This window comes from Elgaria multicarinata, chromosome 7 (assembly GCF_023053635.1).
Source record: "Elgaria multicarinata webbii isolate HBS135686 ecotype San Diego chromosome 7, rElgMul1.1.pri, whole genome shotgun sequence".
In the NCBI taxonomy this organism is placed as follows: domain Eukaryota; kingdom Metazoa; phylum Chordata; class Lepidosauria; order Squamata; family Anguidae; genus Elgaria; species Elgaria multicarinata.
This window is the reverse complement of record NC_086177.1, coordinates 26,213,439-26,240,759: the sequence shown is the minus strand read 5'-3', so window position 1 is coordinate 26,240,759 and position 27,321 is coordinate 26,213,439. Positions and strand designations below refer to the sequence as shown.

At 42.7% G+C, this 27,321-nt stretch overlaps 1 protein-coding gene across 1 annotated transcript in view; it reads left to right on the top strand.

The window, feature by feature from the left end:
- DROSHA (drosha ribonuclease III) overlaps positions 1–27,321 on the top strand; it is a 105,379-nt gene that overhangs the window by 13,923 nt on the left and 64,135 nt on the right. The window contains exons 8-15 of the mRNA XM_063130261.1: positions 1,175–1,261; positions 1,366–1,452; positions 6,539–6,610; positions 12,220–12,301; positions 15,984–16,055; positions 18,805–18,974; positions 23,894–24,018; positions 26,499–26,598. Coding sequence (XP_062986331.1) covers positions 1,175–1,261; positions 1,366–1,452; positions 6,539–6,610; positions 12,220–12,301; positions 15,984–16,055; positions 18,805–18,974; positions 23,894–24,018; positions 26,499–26,598 — 795 coding nt within the window. The remainder of the gene's footprint in view (positions 1–1,174; positions 1,262–1,365; positions 1,453–6,538; positions 6,611–12,219; positions 12,302–15,983; positions 16,056–18,804; positions 18,975–23,893; positions 24,019–26,498; positions 26,599–27,321) is intronic.

Below are 27,321 nucleotides of genomic sequence, written 5' to 3'. Positions count from 1 at the left end.
GATCTAATGGACTGTAATTCCAGGCATTTCTGACCATTGGCCATAGTGGCTGGGGCTGATGGCAGTCCAGGTTGGGAAAGGCTGGTCTACTGTCAAATGATGTCACAAGCACACTCAAGTCTGCTTACACAACCTACCTAGCTGTAATTTTTATTCAGTACCATTCCTTACAGAAAGGAATATTTCAGCCTTCCCCAGCTTGGTGTCCTCCAGACTTTTTGGACTACAACTCCCAGAATTCCTGATCATCAGCTATCCTGACTGGGACTTATGGAAGTTGTAGTTCAGAAGGCACCATGGAACCCTGGCGTATTTGTAGGGCTATCTTACAGGTGGAAGATCATCAGTTCTCCCTTCTTGCTTTTCTAAGATACCTTCCCCTCCCAGGCAGACATTCAAGCATGTGCCTGTCCGGAATATTCAACAGCAGAGCTGCTCAATATAGAGCCCCCACAGAATTATAAAAAGTAAAACTAAATTAAAAACAACAACTCTAAATGGCCATTTTGAAGCCTTTTGGACCCTTGAAAGCAAGCTAATGTTAACTGTTTCCATGCTCGTCACTCTGGACGCCATTTTGAGCGTAATACGTTTGGGTGCCATCAGGGCGGGAGGTGCAGTTTGTGGGGGTGAGGTGTCTGGTGTGTGTGTGAAAAGACCTCCAGACCTCTTGAAGTTGCCCGTCCATGTTCTATAAGCAGATAGTTTGGGTTTGGCCCATTCTATATACATGCATCAGAATGACGAGGTCGAGTGCTGAGGGAATAGAATGGTCTGAATCATTTTGCACAGGCTGTGGGGGAGAGGTGGAAATCGCAGTGTTTTGAATCGTCCCTGCATGATGAAAACTGACATAGCAGGGAGCGAGTTGGGCTGGAATTGGTCTATCTAATACGCTAGTGTGTAGCTGTTTAAACTTGCAAGGAGGGTTTATTATTAGTAGTAATAATAGGGAAGTATTCAAAATCACACACACACACACTTTGCAGTGGTACAGCCTATGCTTCCTTCTGCTTCTTGTAAAGATTGGGGCTTAATTTTACTGCTTCTACTTGTTTAATTGTATCACTCTCCTGTACAGTCCTCCTTAGAACAAGTAGAATTTCACTCTACCTCCTCGTACTGGCATTAACCTCACCTAATCACCTGTGTTGATTTCTTTCTCTCCTTAAAGCCTATCAAACCTTGTCGGCCCATGACCAACAATGCCGGAAGATTGTTCCACTACCGCATTACAGTGTCACCTCCTACAAACTTCCTAGTAAGTACTTAGTAACGGAACAGTGGCAGCCAAATAGACCTACCTCCATTTTCATTTGAAGCCTAATGGTACAAACACTCAAGTTTTTAACCTTATTTCTTTAGACAGACAGACCAACTGTAATAGAATACGATGACCACGAATACATCTTTGAAGGATTTTCCATGTTTGCACATGCTCCACTCACCAATGTAAGTAAGCTTTCTTTGTAGCAGGGTAGTTTTCTGCAAAGTAGGTGGGTCCACCCCACTTGCAGAAGGTACCAGGGTTAAGTGCCTGCCATCTGTGTGCGCCATGGTGCTGGTGGGGACCTCCAATGGAACCTGCTAAAGGGTCCTCAATATGGTGGCCGGAGGCACCCAATTTTTAAAAAAATATTTTTATTTTTTCCCATTTTTAATATACTTACATTGATTTATTTCTAGCAATTTATTTATTTATTTATTATTACATTTTTATACCGCCCAATAGCCGAAGCTCTCTGGGGGGTTCACAAAAATTAAAACCATAATAAAACAACCAACAGGTTAAAAGCACAAATACAAAATACAATATAAAAAGCACAACCTGGATAAAACCACGCAGCAAAATTGATATAAGATTAAAATGCAGAGTTAGAACAGTAAAATTTAAATTTATGTTAAAATTAAGTATTAAAATACTGAGAGAATAAAAAGGTCTTCAGCTGGCGACGAAAAGAGTACAGTGTAGGCGCCAGGCGGACCTCTCTGGGGAGCTCATTCCACAACCGGGGTGCCAAAACGGAGGAAGCCCTCCTCCTAGTAGCCACCTAATTGCACATAGCAGACCAAATACTCAAGTAAATACTCATTTCAAGGTGGCATCAATATGTCACCCCTTCAAATACCGAAAACGGATTCTTCAATCCGTTGCATTATAGGTGGCCAGTGTTTATCCTTCCAATGTTGTAATATCAGTCTTTTAGTTGTCAAAAGGGCACAGAAATCCATTTAATCTGAACCTTTGCTAATTTCCATTAAAGAGGGAAATAATTTCAAAGAGCATGTACATCAGTGAATATCAAAGGCTGTTCCAGCACAAAATTTATCTGTGTAATAACCTTTCCCCACCCCTGCAAAAGAAGCACCAATTGGACACTGCCAAAACATATGTTTAAAAGAAGCATTAGCTGCATTGCACTGCCAGCAATTAACTGAATTAGACAAGCCCTTATGAAAGAATCATTGCGGTGTCCAATGAACACAAAACAAAAGTTTTTGTTGAATAAGACAGGTGAACATCCGTAGACATGACAGGTAGATGCCAGAGCGGCGATCCAGGCATTTTGTGGTGGTGGCCACAGCAGTTTCTCAAATTCCCAAATCATCTCATGGGTCTAGAAAGTCTGGGGGCCTCTGAATTAAGGGATTTCATGTATCAGGGCTGTAGAAGAGGCTTCTTCCTAGGACCATGAAGGGCCATTGCCTGGCTAGATGGACCAATAGTAATGTGCCACAGTAAAAGGCAACTAGTGAGAGCCAGTGTGGTGTAATGGCTAGAGTGCTGGACTGGGAATCGGGAGATCCAGGTTCTAGTCCCCACTTGGACATGGAAACCCACTGGGTGACTTTGGGCCAGTCACAGACTCTCAGCCCAACCCACCTCACAGGGTTGTTGTTGTGAGGATGAAGTGGAGAGGAGGAGGATTATGTATGCTGCCTTGGGTTCCTTGCAGGAAAAAAGGCAGGATATAAATGCAATAATAAATATCTGTTCGTATGCTCACAGGTCAGTGAGCCGGCCCACAGATCCCTCAGGTGATAGTAATATGGGTTGTACTCAATGTTAGGCTAGTTACCAGAATGGGGGGAAATGTGCAAAACCCGGGAAGCCACTCAGCAGTCAGAGGAAAGGAGGTGGGGCTAGGGGAAGTGGACTGGGCCATCTGGGGAATCCCGAAAGGGTCAGATTGGCCCATGGGCCTGAGGCTACCAACCCCTGAGCTAGTTGGCATGATTCAGCTTGTGCTACCTGATAGTACAACTAGCACAATTAGCGCAAGCAACAGGAAGTCATAATGAGTTGCAGAATGGCTTGTGCCAGCAGAATCAAAGTACTGGATTTGACTGGGTGAAACTGGGGGTTTCTGCAAATGATAGATGCTTTGCAGACTGCAGTTTCCAAGAGAGGTTCTACACCGTAATGTAGGGGGTTGTGGAAAACCTTGAATTGGTACCCTAAATGGGTGTAGATTTGATTTAGTGTGTTTATTGACTTCCTTTTAAAAGTTTTTGTTTACTAAATAAATATGTCATGTTCTGTTTATACGGTGTGTAAATAATGTTTTTCCAGGATTAGCCAAAAGTTATTGAATTGAAATATTTGATTGGGGGTGGAGGAGGAATCAATAAGGTGCACTTAGAGTGATTTAAATGTTGAATTCAAACAAATTCAAAGCTTCACTCAGAAATCGCTCTTTTATTAGGATACTTGTAAACCTTCTAAGACCTGACAGCTCAGTAGCATATACTTCCCTTAACAGTATTTAGATTATAAAGAGTTGTTGGGGGAGGTAATGAACATTATAAACTTACAAATGCCCACTCTACCCATTTATCTGGGAGAAAGCCCCATTGAACTCAGTGGTACATACTGTGCTGTAATTTTAGTAGGCCTAGAAAGGTCTGAGTATAAATATATGTCCTAGGCAGGGGTGAAGAACCTTTGGAGCTCCAGATGTTGTGGACAACAACTCCCATCATCCCTGACCATTGGCCCTGCTGACTGGGCAGTGAGACTTGGAGAGCAACCACATCCAGAGGGCCACAGAGTTCTCACCCCCTCTCCTAGGGATAGTCACCTGCAAAAAGTGAATTACAACATTGATTTTAGATTTAGCTGGTATCGTATGTGTTCCAGTTACGCAATTTGATGAACTGTGTCCACTTCTTGTATTTGCTCATTCATCTTATGAAACTGCATTTCTAAAAGCGTAATATTTTACGAAGTTAAATATGCTAGTGGCGCTTTTTCCTGCAGAATGTTTTCCATCTCACATCACCGGTTCTGAGGCACAAAGCAGTTCTCCAGTATCCTGTCAGGGTGTTCTCAGTGAGAAGCTCTGTAAGGACAGGAAGTCATCCTTGAGGTGTTCACCCTCCCAGAGAGGGCTGAATGTAAGCCCTACTCTTGGTTTACCCTCAGCAGTGGTGAACACCTCATCAGGCTGAACCAGCACTGCATAAACGGAATGTCAGCTCTGGAACATGACCCAGAATTCCCTGCAACATACCGGGTTTCATTGGTGGATTAACTGGTATAAGAACGGGTTGAAGGCAGAAGGTTTGACAACCACTGAGGCAATGCATTCCAGGCATAATCTACATTATATATTTATTTATTAGTAGTATGATGTAACCCGTCCTCAGGTCCATCTGCCTCCGCTTTGGGTCAGCTATCCTCGCTGACCCACAAGATTGAGCCCCTATATGCACCAAGTATAAGAGACAACCAGTATGCCCAATTGGTTCCCTTTACCCACACAGGAGAAGTACCCAGGAAATATGTACACTCTTGGTAGCACAGAATGATGAACAACACATGGGATTTTATATTTTAAAAACAAAGTAAATTTTATCTAATACAAGAAATGTTATGCCTTATAATTAATCATTCAGTTCTTACCCTGCCTACTCTACCCCTTCTAACTAGATGTAGTTTCACCAATCCCTACGGCCCTTTCTCTCTGACTTAACTGTCTGCTCTCCCCTTTTATAAACTCACGTGCACACACACAAGCCCCTCTCACCTTTCACTCACTCACTCTCTACCTTATAATTAACCCTACCTTACCTGGGTTCTATTCAACACAGCAAACACATATAAACATTGATGCAGCTACAACATGGCAAGCATTGTGATATTGTCACAATTAGTAATTCTTGCACGCTACCTAATATAATAAAATCTCTGCATTGACCCCTCTAATAAAACCCGTTCTTATACCATTATACCAGTTAATCCACCAATGAAACCCGGTACATTTCAGGGGATTCTGGGTCATGTTCCAGAGCTGACATTCCGTTTATGCAGTGCTGGTTTGGCCTGGTGAGGTGTTCACCACTGCTGAGGATGAACCAAGAGTGGGGCTTATATTCAGCTCTCTCTGGGAGGGTGAACACCTCAAGGATGACTGCCTGTCCTTACAGAGCCACACAGGATAGGACCAAAGGTCTGTCTAGCCCAGCATTCTGTGATTAATCATGTGATCACACTGCTAGCCCCTCCCATTAGACATCCACCTGTTGGCATGACAGTGTTGCTCCGATTCTGATAATCACATGATTTCCCTCTTCATGTGATTCAGGCTTGCAAGGGGCTAGTATCTCAGTTCTTGACGAAAGCACCTTCATCCTGGAAAGCTGTAGCCTGTCTTGTACAGTGGTCAGGGTACTGCTAACTTCCCAAGAAATAATGAGAGCTAGTGTTGTGTTGTGTTTTAAGAACATGTGCTGAGAGTTCCAATTCCCTGTTCAAATCTTAGTTAAGCCAAAGTCTTACGGAATGACCGTTAGGTAAGTTGTCATATGGGATCTGTAACTTTGGGATGAGAATACTGGAGTGAAGCTTTCTGAGCGCTGTAAGGGTTACGCTGTAAGGGTTACATAAATTATCATTATTTATTACTACTGTTGTTATTACTTGCCAGAAAATAGTGTTTCCTTCAGCTCACCAGTGTTGTTAATAGATTTTTATTCTATAGCTGCGCTTAACAATTGCACATTCTTGACTTGCAAAAGGCTTCAGTTGTTTTCTTGAACATACCTTGTAAGAACATAAGAAATACCATGCTGGTCCAGACCAAGGGTCCATCTAATCCAGCACTCTGTTCCCACAGTGGCCAACCAGCTGTCGACCAGAACCCAAAAGCAGGACATGGCTGCAATAGCATCCTCCTGCCCGTGTATATATAGATATATACAGGTATATATAGGCTTACTGCCTCTGATACTGGAGGTACCACATAGCCATCAGAACTAGTAGCCATTGATAGCCTTCTCCTGTTTCCATTGAAATATTGCTTTTCCTAAGATCTGTGCTTGGTGTCCTTATGCCACAAATCCCCAGTAGATGGCAGTTTCTGATCATGTCATATACTCCTCGTCTTACAAATTTACCAGTTGGCCATCGGAAGGTTTTCACATTTACATCGCCTTTGTTTTTGATCCGTAGCAAACAGGGAAATACTGTAAAGGGTGCTGATTGCATTGCTCTTAAAACTGAACCTCTGTTCCGTGTTTCTTCCTTTCTCTCCAGATTCCTCTGTGCAAAGTAATCAGATTTAACATCGATTATACTATTCATTTCATTGAGGAGATGATGCCCGAAGTAAGTTATGGGAGTGATTATTCAAGACATCTGTTTACTTTGCGATGCATCAGGATGTTTTAAATTTTTGGTTCATGCATATTCTGAGAAAGGATGGGTTGTATGGCTGGATGAGCGCTTGTGATTAAAGGTGTACCATCTTGGAATATCAATATAGAAATAGAATAATGGAAGGTATAAAACGCATTAAGCAAATGGCCCCATGAAAGCAAGCCTCTAACTTTAGCTTTGTGTTTTAAGTGAATATCGTGCAGGGGAACAAGTAAGTGCCAGTTTGCCAAAACTGCACAACGGTATCCTTGAGCTGGAGTGGCGATTTGCATTCTCCCATCTCCTGGACATAATTAGCACAGGGCTATAATTTAATAAACGAAAGCATATTTCCTATTGATTATAAATAAAGGGGAGTAGAATTTCTAATTTAGTCTATAGATGTAGCAGTGTGCAGCAGACCAAGCCCCATTGAGCTCTCCAATGTCTCAAGAAGGACACATTCAGAGGTGGAAAAGTGGAAGGCGGGAGTTGAAGGAGCTTTCTCCTGCCTGCTGCTTTTTCCCATGCAAATTCTTCTCCCGTCTGCCTTTCCCCCTCTTGAATGGGTTCCTAGGCCTGCACCCAAGGCAAGTGGGAACTCTAGTTTAAGTATAGCAGTCACCCAGTCAGCACAGAGTGTGGCAGGCCACGGTTCGATATACAGCCACTCCTTAAACCATGTGCTCTGTCGCTTCTTTCCCCTGAGGATTCTGGGGGATTCAGCCATTTAGTGCCTACACCGCTTAGGCAACACGGTGCCCTTGGGGAGGGGCTGTAGCTCAGTGGTAGAGCATCAGGTTCGATCTTCAGCATCTCCAGGTAGGGCAGGAAAAACTCCTGCCTGAAACCCTGGAGAGCCGCTGCCAGTCAGTGTTGGCAATACTGGGCTAGATGGATGGTCCAACTCAGTATAAATTGGACCATTCCTATCAGATCTTTTGGATTACAATTCCCAGAACCCCTCACCATGAACCACACTGGTTGGGGCTGCTGGGAATTGTAGTTCAAAGCATTTGGAGGCCTCCAGATTGCCTTCCATATATGCACCAGCATATATGTCTTATTTGGGTGTGTGCCTGTAATCTTCCAGTGCTGCATTGCTTTATATTTGTGCTTTTGAGCAACACGCCTGGCTCAGCTGGAAGGAGAATATACAGTTTGATTAGAATGGCTTCTTTCCAAACCAGGGCATCGATATATTTGTTGTTGTTGTTATTTTGCCCTGGTTGTTCATAAGGAGGACAATCATCCCCAACTTCTGATGTACTGATTTGTGTGCTTGGAGGAAGAGCCCGGTTTCAGCATCGCTGGTAATTTATCACTTTTTAGCTAGAACGTGCCGGGCGAAGAGAATGATGAGGGAGGCCTTCCTTCCTGCATATATCATCTTTTCCTCTTCTCTTATGCAAGTGAAAGACTTTGGGCTCGCTGCAGCTTGTGTTGTTTGTCTCCCAGCTGCTGGAACTGACATCCGCTATTTGCATTGGAGCAAATGAGAACTACACACACACACACACACCCTGCACACACAAGGCAAATAACAGGCATGGAGCTTAGAAAGCTGCCTTATACTGAGTCAGTCCCTTGGTCCATCTAGCCCAGTATTGTCGACACTGACTGGCAGCATCAGCTCTACAGGATTTCAGGCAGGTTTTTTTTCCAGCCGTACCTGGAGATGTTATTATTATTATTATTATTATTATTATTTATTTATTTATTTATTTATATAGCACCATCAATGTACATGGTGCTGTACAGAGTAAAACAGTAAATAGCAAGACCCTGCCGCATAGGCTTACAATCTAATAAAATCATAGTAAAACAATAAGGAGGGGAAGAGAATGCAAACAGGTACAGGGTAGGGTAAGCAGGCACAGGGTAGGGAAAAACTAACAGTAGAAAGTAACAGTAGAAGTCTACACAACATCAAGTTTTAAAAGCTTTAGGAAAAAGAAAAGTTTTTAGTTGAGCTTTAAAAGCTGTGGTTGAACTTGTAGTTCTCAAATGTTCTGGAAGAGCGTTCCAGGCGTAAGGGGCAGCAGACGAAAATGGACGAAGCCGAGCAAGGGAAGTAGAGGCCCTTGGGCAGGCGAGAAACATGGCATCAGAGGAGCGAAGAGCACGAGCGGGGCAATAGTGTGAGATGAGAGAGGAGAGATAGGAAGGAGCTAGACCGTGAAAAGCTTTGAAGGTTAACAGGAGAAGTTTATATTGGATTCTGAAGTGAATTGGAAGCCAATGAAGAGATTTCAGAAGCGGAGTAACATGGTCGGAGCGGCGAGCCAAGAAGATGATCTTTGCGGCAGAGTGGTGAACAGAAACCAACGGACTGATGTGAGAAGAAGGAAGGCCAGAGAGAAGAAGGTTGCAGTAGTCCAACCGTGAAATAACCAGTGCATGAACAAGCGTCTTGGCAGAAGAGACAGACAAAAATGATCGAATCCTGGCAATATTATACAGGAAAAATCGACAAGATTTAGCTACTGCCTCAATATGAGGAATAAAGGAGAGCGAGGAGTCGAAGATAAAGCCAAGGCTACGAGCTTCCTTGACCGGAGTAAGCGTAACATCATTGACAGTAAGAGAGAATGAGAGATGAGGAGAAGGTTTAGGAGGAAAAACAAGCAATTCAGTCTTTGCCATGTTAAGCTTCAAGCGACGATGAAGCAGCCAAGCTGAGATATCTGAAAGACATGCCGAGATACGATCGTGAACATCAGGAGAAAGTTCCGGAGATGACAGATATAGTTGTGTATCATCGGCGTACAGATGATATTGGAGGCCATGAGATTGAATAAGCTTGCCCAAGGGCAACATGTATAAGGAAAACAACAACGGGCCAAGCACCGAGCCTTGCGGAACCCCTACTGAAAGGGGAAAGGAGGAAGACGAGCTGCCATTAGCCAACACGCTGAAAGAGCGACCCGCTAGATAGGAGGCAAACCAGTTATAGACAGAGCCACAAAATCCAAGGTCATGAAGGGAATCTAAGAGAAGATCATGATCAACCGTGTCAAAGGCTGCAGTTAGATCAAGGAGAATAAGAACGGAATAATGGCCTTTAGACTTGGCAGTAAGGAGATCATTGGTGATCTTAGTAAGGGCTGTTTCGGTGGAATGCAGAGGACGGAATCCAGATTGAAATGGATCCAAAGCAGAGTTACTAGAAAGAAAGTCAAGACAGCGAGAGTAGACCGCACGCTCCAGGATCTTTGAAACAAATGGCAACAAAGAGACAGGTCGGTAGTTAGATAGAGATAGCCTATCAAGAGTAGGTTTCTTGAGAATGGGAGAGACTGTAGCATGTTTAAAAGCAGAAGGAAATGAACCAGAGGACAGAGAAAGATTAATAATATGTAGCAAGGAAGGGAGGATAGCAGGAATAAGATTAATAAAGACGCGAGAAGGAATCGGATCACGAGAACAAGTGGAAGGCTTCGAAGAGCGCAGTATTGTAGACAGTTCATCCGCAGAGACCGAAGAAAACGCAGAGAAATTTGCAGGAGGAGCTGACAGATGAGGAACAGGAACTGGAAGAGGAGCAGAGCTGGCCAGATCAGAGCGGATAGTTTGGATTTTAGCATTGAAAAAAGAGGCAAAGTTATTAGCAGACAGAGAGGCGGGGAGAGATGGCGGATTAGGCTTCAGAAGAGAATTGAAGGACGCAAAGAGCCGCTGAGGATGCCTAGCATTTGATTGGATCAGCATTGAGTAGTACTGCTGTTTGGCCAGTGAGATGGCAGAAGAGAAAGAGGAGAGTACAAATTTGTAATGGACAAAGTCTGCCCGGTCCCTGGTCTTACGCCAAAGGCGTTCAGCTGCCCGGGAACAAGAGCGAAGGTAGCGGAGGGAAGAGGTGAGCCACGGTTGGGACTTGAACCTTGGACCTTCTGTGTGTGCTCTACCATTAAGCTACTGTCTCTTCCATGAGTTACAGTCTCTCCCCAGGGGCTGATCTGGATCGGGACTGCAGCGGGAGGTGAAGGGTTACAACCCTCTCCCCACTCCTTGTCCTTGTCCTGATCCAGCTCATCCCGTCCTACACAGTTTTTTTATGGGCAGTATCCAGTGGTGCCAGTCCACCAGAGCTCATCAGGTTGCATTAGAGGGAGCAACTGCTAGCAGAAAGGGAATTCGGTGCTTCCTACAGCAACCCCAGAATTAGAATTAATTTGATGATTCGATCATTTTTGTCTGTCTCTTCTGCCAAGACTCTTGTTCATGCACTGGTTATTTCTCGGTTGGACTACTGCAACCTTCTTCTCACTGGCCTTCCTTCTTCTCACATCAGTTCATTGGTTTCTGTTCATCACTCTGCTGCTAAGATCATCTTCTTGGCTCGCTGCTCTGACCATGTTACTCCACTTCTGAAATCTCTTCATTCGCTTCCAATTCACTTCAGAATCCAATATAAACTTCTGTTGACCTACAAAGCTTTTCACTGTCTAGCTCCTTCCTATCTTTCCCCTCTCATCTCACACTATTGCCCCGCTCGTGCTCTTCGCTCCTCTGATGCCATGTTTCTCACGTGCCCAAGGGTCTCTACTTCCCTTGCTCGGCTTCGTCCATTTTCTTCTGCTGCCCCTTACGCCTGGAACGCTCTTCCAGAACATTTGAGAACTACAAGTTCAATCGCAGCTTTTAAAGCTCAGCTAAAAACTTTTCTTTTTCCTAAAGCTTTTAAAACTTGATTTTGTTCTGACTTTCATACTGTTAGTTTTACTCTACCCTGTGCCTGTTTGGTGCATTCTCTTCCCCTTCCTATTGTTTTATTATGATTTTATTAGAATGTAAGCCTATGCGGCAGGGTTTTGCTATTTTATTGTTTTACTCTGTACAGCACCATGTACATTGATGGCGCTTTATAAATAAAAATAATAATAATAAATAATAATAATGAAACTGCATTTCTGAAAATGCAACTTTTTCCTCAATAAAATGTGCCAGTGGAAGTTTCTTTCTTTCTTTCTGCTGAATGTTTCCAATCCCAAATCACTGGTTCTGGGAGGCAAAAGAGTTCTCCAGAACCTTTCACGACTGTTCCAGAAAGGCTAGTTTGGGCTATTTTCCAGTTGCTATATGCAGCACTAGCTTCCATTATGATAGCTAGTGCAAAAGCACCTTTGGATACTGCCCAATGAACGAGAAATGTGGGAATAACATCACATGTAGTTTGCCCAAGTCACTTCTGTAGGTAAGTAAATGTACGAGCAGTTGTTTGTTTAGCATCTTTTATTCTACTTCTGCTGGTCATGGGATGAACACAGACTTATGTAAGATGCTGAAGCTTACTGCTGGAAACGCCATTCATCTCCACCTTCTCAAAATCCACCAGAAATTGCTCATGCGCTTATGAGCATATTGTCCCAGATGATATGTTTTGTGTTCAAAACAAACAAACAAACACAAAACCTGGAAACTGAGATCAAAATGCTGGATTCTGTGCTCATGACCCAGTTGTGTAGTACTGCAGAATGCATGAAGCCCTAGCACTTAATTATTGTTGTGGTCTTGAGATGTTGTTTGTACATTTGTGATTTTGTAGGGTGTTGCAATGACTGCTTTCTCTTTTCCAGAATTTTTGTGTAAGAGGGCTGGAGTTGTTCTCTTCCTATCTGTTCAAAGACATTCTCGAACTCTACGACTGGAATTTGATAGGTAACAATTTACCTGCACGTTCTGAATTTGTACTGGACATGTACCAAGGAGCTGCGATCGGTGGTGTAGTCTTATTTATTTATTTAAAACGTTTCTTGGCCGCCTTTCAGGGCAGAAGCCCTCACAAGGCGGCTTACAACAATAAAATAGAGAGCTTCGGCTATTGGGCGGTATAAAAATGAAATAAAATACATAAAATATTAAAAAGCAATAAAATATTTAAAATATTAAAATCAATAAAACAGCAATTAAAACAAAACCAACAATAAAACCAGCAGAAACAACAATAGCAGCAATAATAACAATAGCAGCAATAACAATGTTCATCATGGGAAGGCCATGGTAAAATAAAATGTTTTAAGGCCTTATTGAAAGCCTGCAAGGAAGGTCCAGAGGTTTGGGGCCAACACAGAGAAGGCTCTCTCCTGTGTGGACACCCACCTAATTGCCCTCACAGATGGACAAATGAGAATTATTATTATTATTATTATTTATTTATATAGCACCATCAATGTACATGGTGCTGTACAGAGTAAAACAGTAAACAGCAAGACCCTGCCGCATAGGCTTACAATCTAATAGAGAAGGGCCTCTCTTTCTGATCTTAAAGTGCGGGCAGGCTGAAACAGGTCTTAGAAGTTAGGAGATATGCATCTCCCTTTCTCCTTTTCTTTAGAGCAAATGCTGGACTGTGAAACCGCAAGTATGATTTGTTAATAAGGTATTTGGTCTTTCCACAGCTGGTCCATGCATAGGGCAGAAGATGCCCTCCAAAAAGTGTGATTATGTCCTCTCCATAGCTAGTTGCACAAAGCGATGATAGACTTGTAAAGGCAAGTGAGATTGGAGGAAGAGTCCTCTCTGCACTGCCCCACACGCAGCCTGACATTTAGGATATGGGGCAGGGGTGGGGTGGGCTCCTCAGTTATAGGCAGAAGTGTCTTGGTTGCAAGACTTAGAAAAGGCGCCACACATTAACCAGGCCAGCACTTCATTACTGTAGTGTGTCTGTTAATACCTACAGGGCCTGTTCAGTCGACACACTAAGCCATGGTTAGGGCTGCTAACCCTTTTGCAGCAAGTGGTTGGTGAGCGCGGTTAAACTGTGGTTATGTAGCCACCAGAGTTAGGAAAAGCGCTGTTCACATGACATGCTAAGCCGCCATGGTTAGTTCAAAATGCTTAAGCATCATGGCTTAGTGTGTTGTCTGAACTGGGCCACACAGGTTACTGGTTCAGGCGCTAGTAACCTCAACATGCTCTGTGTGGGGCTGACCTTAAGGTTGATCTGGAAACTGCAGCTAGTGCAGAATGTAGCACTTGGCCGTTGTGAGGAGTTGTCCTTTTCAGCATGTAACATTTTTGCTGATGGAACCACATCGTCTGCCTATTTGCCACAGGGCCTGATTTAAGGCTTTGTTATTGGAGCTTAAAGCCCTAAACAACCTGGGACCAGGATATTTGAGAGAACACCTCCTCTTGTGCTAGCCTGCCTGGTCCCTGAGGTCATGAGATGAGGCCCTCCTGGTGGTCCCACATGGACTTGTGGCCTGTTTGGAGTCTGCTCAGAGCAGAGCCTTCAGTGTACTCTCTGGAACACCCTACCTGTTGATGTCAGGAAAGTACCAATGTATTTTGTTTTTTACACCTTCTGAAGACATTTTCATTTAAACAAGCCTTCCTTGATTGACCAGCCATGGTTTTATTGATATAATCTGATTACAAGCGATTTTAATTTTGTATTTGCTTCTTTTGTCTTTTATATTGTTTACTGCTCGGAAATCTTGCTGGATGTAGAGCAGTATATAAATCTTGTAAATAAATAAATAACATACATGCATACATACATAGCATAACACACACCCAGATCCACACCCTTATTAGGACCAACCGAAACATATACTGTACTAGAATCGATGCCAGGGCAGTTTGTTTATAAGTTTGTTTCCTGCATATGAACGTGTTCTTACTTTTAACCTGGGCACGCAATCACACAAACCGCCCCCTCCCTTTGATAATCATTATATGTACTATTACGGAACTCAGTTCCGAGTAATGACGGCTACGTAGCAAAACGGGACTACTGAGAAATTAGACGGAGTCTTCCACGTGCTCAAGGAAACTCAAAGTTTGCCAAAGTAGAAAAAAATCTTGAGGACTACAAAGCAAAGCCTAAAGCCCAGCATGCTCAGTGGCCACAGAATCCTGAGTGTCTGTTGCAGGGGGTCTGGGGATGGAATGGAGTAACCTGAGAGAAGGCCGGGCTGGCTGGAATATTGAACAGTATGCATTCCATGCTGCAACAGTGGAAGATCCCACTTGGTTTTCATCATCTTGTTTAGGGCGAGGTGTCAGACCTTGCTTCCTCCCCAATTTTAATTATTACAAAGCGATGAGGCACATATGGTGCGCACTGTCAGTTGTTAGTAGTGCTAGACAAAAACATTAGCACCACGGAGCTTACAGACGGAATGAGCATGTGGCTGTACTACAACACAATAAATTGTATAAGTGTCATGTAACCAGTCACAGGTGGCAAGCTGTCATTTCGTTTGGAAATTTTACTCGGATTGTGTCACAGTAAAAATCTAGGAATCCATGCTGGCGTCTCTCTCCCCACCCTACCCCCCAAATGAGCCTTGAAGAAAAAAAACCCAAAGACTGATTCAGAACAACGTTGCGCGGAGGAGGCATGTCAGCTTCTCATGGTGTCTGATTTGACCCTGAAGACTTATTTTAAACAGATGCTTTATTTGTCGTTTAGGAAAGGCTGATGAGATTCTATTTTGTGTGCTTCTACTTTGTTAACAAATATGTTCCCTAGAATTAATGATGATGGCATTTTGCTTGTTGTTCCCCACCCGCAACGCAAACTGAAAGGCTAATTTGAACAGAGCCATCCTATTCTTGGATGACACCAGGACTGAACTGAATGTGTGTTCAGCTAGTCATGCGACAGAACCCGTATCATGGTCTCTGGAAATCTTGCTCAGCCATGCATTGGCTTTTGAGAATTCCTAGCGCATGGCCCACATGCTTTCAAACCCCTCTTTAACCATAAGACACCTGTGGCCCTGCAGATGTTGTTGGGAGTCCAGTTCCTTTCGGTCCTAGCCAGCATGGCCAATGATCAGGGATGATGCAAGCTGTAGTCCAACAAGATCTGGAGGATGACAAGTTTCCCACCCTGCCATAAGGGCTGGGAGGGAATTAGCTCTTTTTAAAAAAAATGCATCACCAGATCCTGTGTTCCTTCCAATGCAAAATTATTTGCCAAATTCCAAGTTCTTTTCTTCTGCAGTTCAATCCTGGAATACATTTAGCTCTATATAATCCTTTTTTGCTTTATTAGTGTACCAATGATGCAGATATAGGGTGGTATCATATTTGGTACAAATACTAACATAAATTACATTGTGACCTCTGCTAGGTTTCATTGGCAGCAGACACTATGCAGACCCCCCTGATGCTAATTCAGGGGTGGGCATTTTGCTGCCCTCCAGATAGTTTGGCCTACAACTCCCATGATCCCTCACCATTGGCTATATTGGCTAGGCCTAATGGGGGTTGTAGACCAAAACACAACATAATTTATGTACTCACGCCAAATAGGATACTGCCCGTAGACTCATGTGAAATATATTAATAGTCTTTTAAATTGCTATTAATTTTCTTATTTAAGGTCCTTCAACAGAAAACGATACTTCCTGTCCTCGATTTCATTTCATGCCACGTTTTGTAAGGTTTCTTCCAGGTAAGTCTTTATTGTGTAGTGATATGACAGCTAGGCTTTGGCCTGAGATGGCAAAAACCTATGTCTGGATTGTACTGATTCAGACTGCAGTTGAGGGTTTATTATTATTATTGTCTCTTTTGTCGTTCATGGCAGTTTTTCTAGACGTACATGATGGGCTTTGCCAGGTCATGCTGTCTTTAATGATTCAGGAATTCCCTGACAAGTGAGCATGTTTAAGTATGTCTGCTTTCTGGATATTGGTATGGATGTATGTTGGTAGACCCAGTTTCTGAAGGTTTTCTGTATAGCTTTTTCATGTGCTGCCAATGACTGATGTGACTAAAAGGATAATTGTGACCTTTTCCTGTTTCCATAATTCTTTAACTTCCATGGCTAGTGGTGTATATTTTCTTTCTCTTTTCCTCTTACTTTTCTACAACATTTTTGTCATTAGTTATTGCTGTGTCAATGAAGTACGTGTGTTTTTCTTTTTTGTCTATAACTGTTAAGTCTGGTTGGTTGCAAGGTATTGTCTTGTCCATGTGAATTGTTCTGTCCCAGTATATTTTACGATCTGCATTTTCCAAGATTGTTTCAGGTGAGTATGTATAGTATGGTGTAGGTTGATTGATAAGGTTGAATTTAATAGCCATTTGTTGGCGAATTATTTTTGCAGCTGTATTGTGTCTGTCCGTATAGTCCATTCTTGACAGAATTTTACATCTTCCTATTACATGGGCTATTGTTTCTTGGAATTGATGACATTTCCTACATAAAACTGCTGTTATGTTGTTGCCTTTTATGATGTATTTTCAGTAGTTCTTGGTTGCTATAACTTGATCCTGTATCGCTATTATGCTCACTCTCAAAGAGAACCCACCCAAGTATTGGAAAGTGCCAACTAAATATGAAATAGGTTCATGGAGGGGGGTTTTAGACTGAGGAATGCAATGACTAGAAACGGTTATTGTTTGCTCTCAGAGATTAATGGCCCATGACTGAGGAACTGAAATGGAAGTTTGGATGAAATCATTCTGAATTGTACTTCCTACAAATTGTGTTTAGGTTTTCCATTCATAGCAATGATGTGCAAATGAAAAGTGTATTTTTCTAATAAAATTTTTTAAAAGTTTCTGCAATACAAGCTCTTCTGGTATTGAATTGGCATCTTCAAATAACAGTAGATTAAATGGTCCTTCCTTGGGTTTTTGTTTTTCTCCCATTTTAAATTTTCCTACCAGTGCCATAGTTTGAAGCCTCCATTTAAAATAAAATAAAATTGGAAGACCTATTTTTTATTATTATGTGTCTCTGGAAATGGCCTTTCTACTGGTTGAATTATATTTTAGTGTATTTTTTTATTGTAAGGTTTTATTATAATATATTAGTGGCTTATAATATACATATACTTGTATTTGTTTGCCGTCTTGAGTGGTCTTGGTCCAGAAGGCCGCGTAAAATATTTGAATAAATCAAGTTTTTGTTTTGTTTTGTTTGTTTGTTTTAAAAATTGAAGTACATTTAAAATTTAACTGTGTGATTTAACAACACAGCCCGATTCTATAGTAACTCCTGGACCCTTGAGTTTGTGAACTGAGTGAGGATGACTTAATTTGTAGTTACGGTGTCACCAATTATTCCACCAGCCTTGGAGTCAGAATTTTAAGTTTACGTGAAAATGCTGCCTGCGCATGTTTATTTTTGTTGCACGTTTTAAGTTTTAAAGCAATATCACTCTGGGTATTCCTCAAATCTGAGTCAAGCTTATCCATATCTGTTCGTTGCACAGATAAGAAGTGTGAACTAATCGAGACCAAACGTATAGGCTGGGTTCACATATCACAGTAAGCTTTTACCATGAACAAGCAAGTGTGTAGGTTCACCTTGCTCAATCGCTCCTGCTTGGGTCCTCCTGCCGCCACCACCACCAGCACCTAAACAAAACAGGGGACCTTGGTCTGTGGCTTGTTCGCTGTTATGTCCAGATCAAGATCTTGGCTTGTTCCTCTCTTAACAAGCCAGAATCATAAGCTAGTGGTTTGTTCTTGGCTTATGATTCTGGCTTGTTAAGAGACATCAAAGATCCTGGTTCAGATGTTACAGTAAACGAGGGATGAGCTACATGTGGCCATGCTGACCCCCAGTGTGGCCCTCACCATGCCCTAAATTAAAACAAAACACAGTGGCTCTCCGTAGCATCTACAGAGCACTAAAATGGACAAATATCATTTGTTTGCTAAAAGGCCCAAACTCTAGCTTTCAAACAAGCTAAATTTAGATCCTTTATGTTCCACTGAGCACTACAGAGCGCTGTTTACCTGCAGTAAATAAACCACAGATGAGAGTTCCTTGGTTTCTTTAGCCACTCCCACTGGCGGGAGGAGCCACACAGGTGCAATCAAACGGCACGCACCAGCACACATGCTCCTTTACGATAAGCCAGAATTCTAGGCAAGTCTGACTTCCTGTGATGTCTGAACCAGGCCATAGTAATGTCGGGCAGTGGAACAGCCCTCTTGGGTGATTCAAATTCTTGGCAGCCTCGGTGCAGTGTCTTGTAAGAGCATGCAGGGTCTCTGGTGGGCTTGTGGCTCTGTAAAGGTCACTTGGAAGCCTTAGTTTGAAAGATCTCAGAGACTCCATGGGATCCCCACCACATTCTGAAACGTCCTGGTGGACTCAGTTGTTTGTTTCCGTGATCTGCTGCCCTTCAGCAATGTTTTGTGACCGCCATTTGTGTGATTCAGTCTACTTTTTCCTTTTTAAGATGGTGGGAAGGAAGTGCTCTCTATGCATCAGATCCTGCTGTACTTGTTGCGATGCAATAAGCCACTGGTGCCAGAAGAGGAGATTGCCAACATGTTGCAGTGGGAAGAGCTTGAGTGGCAGAAGTATGCAGAGGAATGCAAAGGGATGATAGTTACCAGCCCCGGCATGGTACTGGAGATGTTTTCTCAAAATACAAGATAGTGTTGAGTTTTGTTATGCTGCGTACAAATCCCCAGCTGCAATTGGAATTTTGGTTCTACGTATTTATTTTTTATTAACAGCTCTTGTCTGCCTCCCAATAGCTGTGATCTCTGGGCATCTTGCAAGCAAGCGAGCAAGCATTAAAATACAATAATAATCCCAGAACAAGTGAAAACAGTAAGCAAACCCCAACATAAGGATTGTAGCCGCGGTGGGGAAAACAGCATGGGGTGTACACAGAGACTAAGACGGCACTGAAATTATGAAACAGATTTAAAATGTAATGGTTGTATCTAATGTTCGTCTTGTTCATTTCAGTGGGCCTACTAACATTGGGTTTAACGCATTGGATTCAAAAATTCACAATTTAAAAACCTTGGATTTTTTTTAAAAAAGGTTTTCAGCTAGCACTGAACAGAAAAGTACCAGGTGAGCCTCTTTGGGGAGGGTATTCCATAACTGGGATGCCACCACCAAAAAGGCCCTTGCCCCAGTAGCCACCTGTCTCCCCTCACCTGATGGGGGTAACTGGAAATGGGAGCGAGTAAAGAGTTCTCCAAGACCTTGAGTCCATTGTGCTTCTTACTGGGGCCGCTCCATACATTATCATAGCAATGTGGGAGCCATTTCCACTTGGTTTCCTCATGTGCTGTTGCAGTAACATTTTAGGAGCCTGACCCCACTATATGCAGATGGCTGTTCTGATGAGAGATGTGTGTGGGGAGGGGGAATCCAAACATCAACAGTAGCACAATAAGTTTATTGGGACCAATTAAAAAGTCGCAATGTACTGGGCAATCTTTTAGATTCACCAGGACTTTTTTAAAAAAAATAGTGGATGTTAAGGCAAATCCTGAGCAAATTGTGTTGGGGAGGGGTGAGGGAGAAAAAAAGAAGTTGCTGGATATGATGATAAACTTTAATCTGTGGTTCATTATAATGTTATTGTGGAATGGAAGGTGTGTTTTGCTGAGGTAGACTGCAGTCTTATATATGGTTACTGGAACTCTGCAGGAGTTAAGTAGGATTGCCCTGGTGGTTAGGTTAAACCAGCATTCCCCGACCTAGTGGTCTTCTGATCTGTTGGACTACAACTCCCATCTTTCCGTGGACCTGATGGCTGGATATGATGAGAGTTCTAATTCAAGGCATCTGGAAGTCACCATCTTGGGGAAAGCTGGGTTAGAACATGCTTACTGCAAATCCATCTTGGTTTGTAGAACATGTGCTGGGGTGAAGGACCAATTCAGATCTTTTTCAAACATCAGTTGAACACACAGGGGTCCACTGGTCCCGTTCAGAAGACACCTTAAACCATGGCTTTAACCATGGTGAATAAGGCTTTTTGCTTTATTCACTATGGTTTAAGGTGTCTTCTGAACACAGCCTGGCTTTCTGGCTTAACCACCGTGGTTAAAGCCATGGTTTAAGGTGTCTTCTGAATGGGGCCATTGTAAGGCCTGGAACAGAAGTAAAGGACAGTGTGGGATTTCTTATATTAACCAAGCTTGAGATTAATTTTAGGTTGAGTCCACGGTAGTAAGAGAAAGCAGAGCCAAATTGGACCAAAACCAGGAAACGTGTAGTGGGGCCAAGCACACAGATCCTTCCCACAAGAGAATCTGGGTGACGAGTGGGTGGAAATGACCCTTAATTGTTGTGATCAGCATGGTGTCAGTCCTTCAAACCTGCTTTCACAACCAAACAAATGGAGGGAGGTTGTGTGCTCTCCCTCACTAGAGGCATTCAAGAGGCAGCTAGACAGCCATCTGTCAAAGATGCTTTAAGGTTGATTCCTGTATTGAGCAGGGGGTTGGACTCGATGGCCTTTTAGGCCCCTTCCAACTCTACTATTCTATGATTCTGTGATTCTAGTTATGTTGGCTTAACTGAGATGTCATTAAGTGCCATTAGTTTTTTGGCTGCTTTGTCTCAGCCTTCATTAGCAATCATAATAATGAAGTTGTCCACATTATTCCACCCAACATCCCATCCACCCCACATATGCACATTTCTCCCCCCCCCATCTGCCCCCCAACAGACATCCAAGTCATTCAGAGTGGTGTACATGCAGTTCTGCTAGTTTCATCCTCTTGAGTTCTTCATGTGTATTGTATGATGCACAATAAAGACATCCTTCTTTGGATTGACCGAAATGGCTTCTGACACCTTCCGTGGGTGTAGGCATTGAAAGTTTCACTTCATGCTTGTCGAACTTGGCAATAAAGCACTCGATGATAATGGCTAAAGAGGAAAAGATGGTTATGAAGAGCTGTTTCCTTGGTCTCTTTCTCATTCTCATTGTGTGTGTGTGTATGAGAGAGAGAGAGAGAGAGAGAGAGAGAGAATACAGCTTATTTTTAAGGTGAGACTTGATGGAGGAAGGAAGAAATTAGCCAGAGCTTCCCCCACTCCCTATTGAATTCCTTCAGTGACAATAGCACTTATTTTAATTTCCACCAGGAACAAATAACAGAAGGAGATTGTTTGTGTTTTCTGTTTCTTTGTCAATGTGAAAGCTAAATAAGCTACAGACAGAGAAGGAATGTCTTATAGTGTATAACCTTGTAAACTGCTTTTAGAACAGCTCTACATTATTTAAACAAAAAGTTGGTCTCAAAACACCTTCGTGGTTAATGCCGTGCTTCTGTCTACCTCTTTCTTTGATGATGATGTCACTCTAGAAAAAGCCACTGCAAAATAGAACTCGGTGCGACATCCTTTATTGATTTTATTTGCCCATTTATGTTCCTCCTTTCATCTTTAACAAATCCTTAACAATGCTTACTCGCTTGAAACACTTCCATAAAGTTAACAGGGAAAAACATTAGCTGACATTAGTTTTCCTCTTGTTTCTTACTTACTTTTACCTCATGAGAAGTTTGTAGCAGAAACAGTTTGGTCAGAAGTGGGGTGTGGGTGTGGTGATCCCACCGTCATTTCCCTGTTAGTTGAACATGGACCCATAGAGATATCTGTGAACTCCATTTTAAAAAAAACAGGAGCCAGACTCAGGGACATTGCTTTTACCACCTTCATCCATAGTTCTCTTTTTAGCAGGAATTTTAAGCCACAGTTTGAAGTGGGTTTCAGATTTGTCATATTCATGTGTTCTAAATTTATTTATTTATTTATTTGTTACATTTATATACCGCCCCATAGCCGAAGCTCTCTGGGCGTTTTACAAAAGTTAAAAACAGTAAACATTAAAAGTATACAAAATTTAAAACATAAGAACAACAGTATAAAAACAACGGCATCCATTTAAAAACAACAGTTCTGGGGGTCCTTAAAAAGCAAACTTAGTGTTGTTAAATGGTGTTAAATGCCTTGGAGAAGAGGAAAGTCTTGACCTGGTGCCTAAAAGATAATAACGTTGGCGCCAGGCGAGCCTCATTGGGGAGATCATTCCAGTCGGGGGGGGGGGGCACCACCGAAAAGGCCCTCTCCCTTGGAGTAGACACTCGGAGGAGGACCTTAGATGTTGAGCGCAGTGTATGGGTAGGTTCATGTCGGGAGAGGCGTTCCATCAGGTATTGCGGTCCCAAGTATATCTTACTTATAGTAATACGTGAGAAGGGAGAGCAGGGCTGCCCACGGTAGTTCTTCCATTCCCCTGCCTTTCTTGTTGCCCTCTTTAGCTTCAGGGAGAACTTCTTCAGCAGGAGGCCTTGTGAACCTGATCTGATGAAGAACCCTGATTTTCTAGGGCTCTACATTACGTGGAGCAGCAGCACAGATTCACAAGGCTCTCTGCTGCATTGGTTGTCCCTGAACACAAATTATTATTATTATTATTATTATTTATTTATATAGCACCATCACCGGATCTACACCTTGTGTCCAGTCATTACAATCCTATCATGATAACGCTGTATCCCTCTTGCGCATTTATACCTCGTAGGACACACAATTGACCTGTTTAGACAATATGCTAAGCCATGGTTAGGCCTCTAACCCTTTTGCAGCAAATAGTTAGTAAGCTTGTTTAAACTGTGGTTATGTGTCCACCATGGTTAGGAATGGTTCACAAGTCACAGTAAGCCATGATGACCCTGTTCAGACAACACACTAAGCCATGGTGGTTAAGCATTTTGCGCTAAGCATTAAGGCTTATCCTGTCATGTGAACCATGACTTAATGTGTTGTGTGAACCATTCCCAACCATTGGGGCTACATAACCATAGTTTAAACGTACTCACCAATCATTTGCTGCAAAAGGTTTAGCGAACTAACCATGGCTTAGCGTGTTGTCTGAACAGGTCCATAGTTTGGCTGAAAATGCTTAACTACTGTGGCTTAGCATGTCATCTGAACTGTTGCAGTATTTGGGATATTGTATACTATGAAAGTGGGATGCGTAATGTGTTCCAACAGTTATCAGTGCACTTCAGCACCGCTACATAGCAGTAGTGTAGATCTAGCCAAGGATGGGGTGGGGGTGGGGGGCAGAGCTAGTATGTTTGTTCTTGCTCACCCTCTTGATGTGTTGGTGTAAGAAAGATTTAGAATGCCTGAATAGGGCTATTCTTTTATTATTATTATTGTTGTTGTTGTTATTATTATTAATTTGCTACTCGCCTCTCCCTCTGGAACGAGGCGGGTTACAACACAAATGCAAAACCCTATAAAATACATATAATTGATTAAAACATATAAAACTAATACATTATTAAAAAGCAGCACATTAATAATAATAATAATAATAATAATAATAATAATAATAATATATTTGGCCAATGAAAGCTAGAGTGTGCCCTGCTATGTTCAACACTAGCTCTTCCCGTTCGTTGTGCATACCTGCACCAATACAGCCAGCGATACCTTGGATAGAGCCAGTGTTAATTTCATTCAGTGCGTTGATCTCTTCTCTCCTCTTGCTCTAGAAACCCAGCTCGGTTCGTATTGATCAGTTGGATCGTGAGCAGTTCAACCCTGATGTGATTACTTTCCCCATCATTGTCCACTTTGGGATTCGACCTGCTCAACTCAGTTACGCTGGAGACCCGCAGTAAGCTATTATTGTCAAGCCTGAGGTTAAACATAATCCTACCAGCCTTACCGTTGAATGACAGGAAATACGTGCTGCTGTTAAAGTGATAATAAATGCACTTTTTTTTTTTTTAGTGCTTTGGCTTCAGCGCATAGATGGAGGATTTTGAAAGCATTTCCATTTTGTCTACAGTTGAAGTGCAAACTATTTTTTGCAGGTTTTTCCATTGGTACTGCAAATGCTAAAATTCAACTTTTTTATTATAGTAGTTATTACGTATTAACGCCTGTTACATTTATTTTTAAAAATACTAAAATTGTAATCCAAATTATATTATAATTTGGTTTTATACTCTTGTTTTATACTTTGAATGTTTTTAATTTTTGTGAACCGCCCAGAGAGCTCCGGCTATTGGGCGGTATAGAAATGTAGTAAATAAATAAATAAATAATAGATCCATAAACCATTTAAGACAACTGTAATTGTACCAGTGCTGGTCCCCCCTGCCTCTCCCCGCCCTCCGATTGACTTCTGTGACTTAGTTCCCTTAAATATTAATCATTTAGAATTGGAAAACAGCAAAACCGATTTTCTGGGGAGAAATCTGTGCCCAGCAGGAAACCCCAGGTCATCTTCAAGCGTCTATTCGTTTATTTATTGCATTTCTATACTGCCCAAAAGCCGAAGCTCTCTGGACGGTTCACAAAAAATTAAAACCATGAAGTACAGTTCTCAAAGTATAAAACAAACAACAGTATAAAAACACAATATAAAAGTACAATATAAAACCACAGGCAGGATAAAACCGAGCAGCAATGCAGAGATTTAAATAGATGTAAAATGCAAAATTAAAAGACTAAGATGATAAACTGTTAAAATACTGGGAAAATAAAAAGGACTCACCTGGCGTTGAAAAGAGTATAACGTAGGTGCGAAGCGAACTTCTCTTAGGAGCTCATTCCACAGCCGGGGTGCCAGAGCAGAGAAGGCCCTCCTCCTGGTAGCCAACTGTTTCACTTCCTTTGGCAGGGGCTCATGGAGAAGGACCTCTGAAGATGACCTTAGAGTCTGGACAGGTCCATATGGGAGGACACGATCCTTCAGATAACCTGGCCCCAACCTGTTTAAGGCTTTGAATATTAATACCAGCACTTTGAATCAGGCCCAGACCTGGACTGGCAGCCAGTGAAGCTGGAAAAGGACTGACTGTTTTCAAAGGCAGCCCCATGTATAACACATTGCAGTAATCCAAACGAGAGGTTATCAGAGCATGGATAATGGTTGCTAGGTTATCTGTGTCCAGATAAGTGTGCAGTTGGTACATTAGCCTAAGCTGATAAAAGGTGCTCCTTGCCACTGAGTCCACCTGTGCCTCAAGTGACAGTTCTGGATCCAAGAGCACCCCCAAACTACAAACCTTATCCTTTAGGGGGAGTGCAACATGTTGAACATCAGCTAGCTGGACAGATGAACCACCCACTAAAAGTACCTCCATCTTGTCTGGATTGAGTCTCAGTTTGTTGGCCTCATCCAGTCCATTACTGTGCCCTGGCACTGATTCAGAACAGCCACTACCTCACCTGGGTTTGATGAAAAGAAAATGTAGAGCTGGATGTCATCCACATATTGATGACACCTCAGCCCACATCTCCAGCTAACCTCTCCCAGCGGTTTCATGTAAAATGTTGAACAGCATAGGGGATAAAATAGAGCCCTGTGGAACCCCATGGCCTAGATGCCATGGCACAGAGCAATAATCCCCCAACATCACCTTCTGGCATTGGACATCTGAGTAGGAGCAGAACCACTGCAACACAGTGCCTCCAACTCCCAGCCCAGGCAACCTATCAGAAGGACACCATGGTCGATGGTATCAAAAGCTGCTGAGAGGTCCAAGAGAATCAACAGGGTTGCACTTCTCCTGTCCCTCTCCTGATTGAAATGCCTCTAATAAGTCCTAGTTACTAGCAGTAAGAACTTTAAACTACAATAGGCTGGTATTTTTGACCTCTCTTTTTCTGCCTTTGGTCTTCCCGCCACTGGTATTCGGCCTCGGATAGCTTTTCTAAAATCAAATTTGACCCCAGGCTGAAAGATGATCAACAACTCCTGCCTTGCTGGTCTCCACTGGCAAATTTTCATATCCTATCTCAGATAAACAATTTATCTTCTCTTCCAAGGTGATATCAAGAGAAGAGTCTCACGTAGAGGGCATTGCAGTAATCTAATTTGGAAGTTACCAGAGTATGGACGACTCTGTCCAGATAGGGGTGTAGCTGGGCCACCAACCGGAGTTGGTAGAAAGCACTTCGTGCCACCAAGGCCGCCTGAGCCTCAAGTGACAGAGATGTGAAGAGGCTTCGAATAGGAATTGAGAATTACTGGACCGACTGTCTTACTAAACAGAACGGGTCATGCACTGAGATTTTAATTATTGGACTGCGGTTGTTGTTTTTATCTTCTCCTCCCCATCCACCCCACCCCGCTTTTCTTCTCAGGTACCAAAAACTGTGGAAGAGTTATGTGAAACTGCGGCACCTGCTGGCTAACAGTCCCAAAGTGAAACAGGCAGATAAACAGAAACTGGTGCAGAGAGAAGTAAGTTGCTGTTGAACCTGTTCTAATTTCTGTCCTTGAATGTAATGTTTTGTTTGTGCTGCTGCCTTCGGTTGTCAGCACTAATAAACTCAAATATTGAACCTTAAAAAGCATGAAGAAGACAGATGAGGTGGAGGTGTTGGTGTTGGTGGTGTTGGGAAATATTGCCATGTTAATTACAGTAGATTTTCAGAGATGTAGCATTCTTTTTTGAGACCAAAGATTCAAAGAGGTAAGTGCTGAAGGTAGACCGTAATGAAACAATGGGCCAATGACCAATTTTTGGTGGATTTCCTAGAGTAGCTTTCCCAAACCTGGTGCTCTCCATCTGTTTTGGACTTCAACTCTCATCAGCCCTAGCCAGCAAGGCCAGTGGGCAGGAATTCTGGGAATCCAAAACATCCTGAGGGAAGCCTGACCTATTGCGAAGAATCCAGATCTTGGTGGAGCTTAACCTGACACAGTAGGGTTTCTGTTTGCACAATGGGATGTTTCTCTCCTGTCCTCTTTCTGCAGCCTCCTCCTGTTCCCCCAAATCTGCTCCAGAGGGTTCCCCACTCCTCAGAAGCAGACTTCAAATGGAATTTTACCTTCAGACTCAAAGAAGTTCAAGACCCCTGTTCTACATGGAGTTCCATGCCTCTCTCTGCATGGAGAGAAAAATATGGGGGAATATATTGGGATGAGGCTCCGCCCTTTGATGCCATCTGCCCCCCTGGCTTG